The following is a 3,495-nucleotide window of genomic DNA, read 5'->3' as shown; positions in this document are numbered from 1 at the left end:
TTCACTGGGAGGTGGAGCAAGAGCTGTTTAAAGAGTTAATGGAAGATTACTGCAGTCATAGATTTTGTTTCGTGTTTGGTGTGTGTTACTGGGCGATTAACAACTAACTTTTACAATTTCTTGCACTTGTTGTGAAACATCTGCACAACTGTCAGCTCAGCTGGGTGATGAGGTGTAAATGACTGACGTGACTCCTTTGTGAAATGGGTTTTTTGTGTCGTGTGTTTGCTGAAGTTGGAGTGGCCTCGCAGAGCTGGTTATTGATGTCATGAGAACACTGTGCATTGTTCCATCGCCTGCACAGCCGTCAGAGGACCAGCTTAGGTACAGGTGACTGTCTGCCACCCACTGAAAGGGCAACTGATGCAGCATGAGGGTGTCTCATCTCCTACTGTGCCGTGGCTGCTCTTGAAACACAAGCTCCAGAAAACTGCTGAGCGTACGAGCACCTGTGTGACTGAGAAGGCGTGTGGTGTATACCAGAGACTGAGGACAGCCACGCGGGGTTACACGGTCGGCTGGTGTAGGTTGAATCCAGGCAAAATGGCCATGCTGGAAGTTGTAACCTGAATTGTGGCTACTGCCACAAGTGAGGGCCTTGGAGACAAGAGAACAAAAACGCCTGGGAGATCCCTTACAAAAAGATAGCTCTTCCTCAACTGGCCTCCTTCCGCAGAGGGAGAACGAGGGTTAGAAATGAATGATCTGCCCATTCCTTAGCCCTCCTTGATAGCAGGCTCTGGGCAAGGGAGAGATGGAAAGAAAACAAGTTTACCCGTGTCCTGCACATTTGGGAAGAACATCGACAAAGCTATGTAAGACATCCCCAAACCTGAATCAGGGTGCAGTTTCTCCCAGCCACAACTGGCCCTCCGAGTCAGCCTGTAAATGAGTTTGGTTTATTCTTCAAAGACATGTACCTTACAGCTTAAGCTGGAAAAGTGTATGAGCAGGAAAAAAGGGGAGATATGGTGCAAAGAGAAGTGGGCAGGATGCAAGGGAGAGCCGCGGACAAAGGCGAGAACTTCACCATCACTGCAACAGAAAGGGTTGTGGTGTGAGAGCATGATGTCATCAGAAGGCTGGCCAGGAGGCCAAGGTAGCACAGGTTTCCCCTGCTTCGCTTCTCTTTGCAGCGAGGCAATGTCATCCTTCCCACAGGTTGGCTGAGTGCAGGGTGAGTCCAGGTGATTTTGCGAGTGATTTGTGCTTCCTGCACTGCTTGTCATGAGTTTCATTAGGGGTGGGCAAGTGAACTGACTTGCCCCAGGACCAGCCAGATAATTACACGGTTGTTACTAACCACATTACTGAAGGGTAAATATGCAGTTACTTTTATCCATAAAATCAGCTCTTTCGACCCTAAGACTAATTCCACACTATTATGCAGCAGTATGTAATTACTATAAGACAGCTTCTACCCTCAGAGATGTAGGCACTATTCCAAGTGAAATCTTCCAGGGTTTTAAGTAAGCCATGCGATCTGATGGCGGGACTTGTCCTCTACCAACCACCCAATAAAAACTGTAAAACTAACTAGAAAATAGGTAGTCCATTACCAGGCATAAGCAGTAAAGATTCCTATCCCATTCAGATTTGGAACCAAACCCAATTTTTTTTTTTTTTTTTTAGAAAGAAATGCCTTATGTGGAGAATCGTGTTGCTGTAACACTTGACCTCCCCATCCCAAAGTGCTGATCGCTGTTGGTGTGACTCCTGAGAGGAGGCACTGCGAAGTCTCCCTGGGGGTAGATGCTTGGTAAAACATAAGAGCAAAGGTAGTTACATCATAAGTGCTGATGTTCCTTGTCACTCTCTTCATTTCTTGCAGGTACCGTTGCGTGATTTACCATGGAAAAATTGCTCTGCAGCATCCTGGTGTTTGGAATGGCTGTCATGGTCAACGCTTGTCCCAAATACTGTGTCTGTCAGAACCTGTCTGAGTCCCTGGGGACTTTGTGTCCCTCCAAGGGTCTCCTGTTTGTACCGCTAGACATAGATCGAAGGACTGTTGAACTCCGACTTGGGGGCAACTTTATTATTAATATCAGCCGACAGGATTTTGCCAATATGTCTGGACTTGTTGACCTTACTTTGTCCAGAAACACCATCAGTTACATACAGCCCTACTCTTTCACTGACTTGGAGAGCCTTCGGTCTTTACATCTAGACAGCAACAGGCTGCCTGACATTGGAGAGGATATTTTGAGAGGCTTAATTAACCTTCAGCATTTGATTTTAAACAACAACCAGCTAAGCAGCATCTCTGATGAAGCCTTTGAGGATTTTTTGCTGACATTGGAAGACTTAGACCTTTCCTACAATAACCTCCGAAGCATTCCCTGGGAATCTATAAGGAAGATGATAAACCTGCACCAGCTCAGTTTAGATCATAACCTGATAGATTATATTACAGAGGGGACATTTGCAGATCTTCAGAAGTTGGCCAGATTGGATCTAACATCTAACAGACTTCAGAAGCTCCCCCCCGACCCTATATTTGCCAGATCTCAAGTAATCCCAATAGCCGTTACCCCCTTTTCTCCACCTTTGTCTCTCAGCTTTGGGGGCAACCCGCTGCACTGCAACTGCGAGCTACTATGGTTAAGGCGACTCGACAGAGACGACGATATGGAAACTTGTGCTTCTCCTCCGGGTCTGAAGGGAAGGTACTTCTGGTACGTGCGTGAGGAAGAATTTGTTTGTGAGCCTCCACTTATTACACAACATACTCACAAGCTGCTGGTTTTAGAAGGGCAAACTGCTACGCTGAAATGCAAAGCCATTGGGGATCCCACCCCCATCATTCACTGGGTGGCCCCCGATGACCGTCTCATCGGGAACACTTCGAGGACAGCTGTCTATGATAATGGTACCTTAGATATCCTCATCACCACCTCCAAGGATTATGGGACTTTCACGTGCATAGCGGCCAACGCTGCCGGAGAGTCGACTGCAACAATCGAGCTCTCAATTGTTCAGCTGCCCCACCTCAGCAATGGCACGGGCCGAGCAGCCCCACCGAAATCCAGGCTCTCGGACATCACCAGCTCCAGCAAGTCTAATCGCGCAGAAACAAAAGGCCCACCAGAAAGGGCTGTTCTGGTGTCGGATGTGACCACTACCTCAGCTTTGGTCAAGTGGACAGTGAGCAAGTCGGCTCCGCGGGTAAAAATGTACCAGCTGCAGTATAATTGCTCGGATGATGAAGTCCTGATCTACAGGTAAACACAATTACTGTTTGGTCCTCTGATGGTTGTGGGGGGTTGAAAGCAGGATATGAAGTCGTCTACTCTTTGGTCACTGATCTGGCTCTGAAGCGAGGTGGCATTGGTGCAGTGTTAGTGGCATCTGATAAATTTGCATTGTGTATGTCAGTTTATGGGTCGGTCTGTTTTCCGCTTTTTTAAGTCATACATTACAAATCTCGGTACTAATTCCTTAACAACCATTTCTTAACCAATTCCTTAACAGCCATTTTCCATAAAAATTCCA

The 3,495-nt window shown here is 47.1% G+C and overlaps 1 protein-coding gene across 1 annotated transcript in view; it reads left to right on the top strand.

Moving 5' to 3' along the window:
• Positions 1-268: 268 nt before the first annotated feature.
• LRFN2 (leucine rich repeat and fibronectin type III domain containing 2) overlaps positions 269-3,495 on the top strand; it is a 27,968-nt gene continuing 24,741 nt past the window's right edge. Inside the window, exons 1-2 of the mRNA XM_010146070.1 lie at positions 269-297; positions 1,848-3,224. Coding sequence (XP_010144372.1) covers positions 269-297; positions 1,848-3,224 — 1,406 coding nt within the window. The remainder of the gene's footprint in view (positions 298-1,847; positions 3,225-3,495) is intronic.

This window comes from Buceros rhinoceros, unplaced genomic scaffold, assembly GCF_000710305.1.
Source record: "Buceros rhinoceros silvestris isolate BGI_N320 unplaced genomic scaffold, ASM71030v1 scaffold4112, whole genome shotgun sequence".
Taxonomy (NCBI): Eukaryota; Metazoa; Chordata; class Aves; order Bucerotiformes; family Bucerotidae; genus Buceros; species Buceros rhinoceros.
Note: the sequence above shows the minus strand (reverse complement) of the source record. Positions and strands in the feature narration are given on the sequence as shown.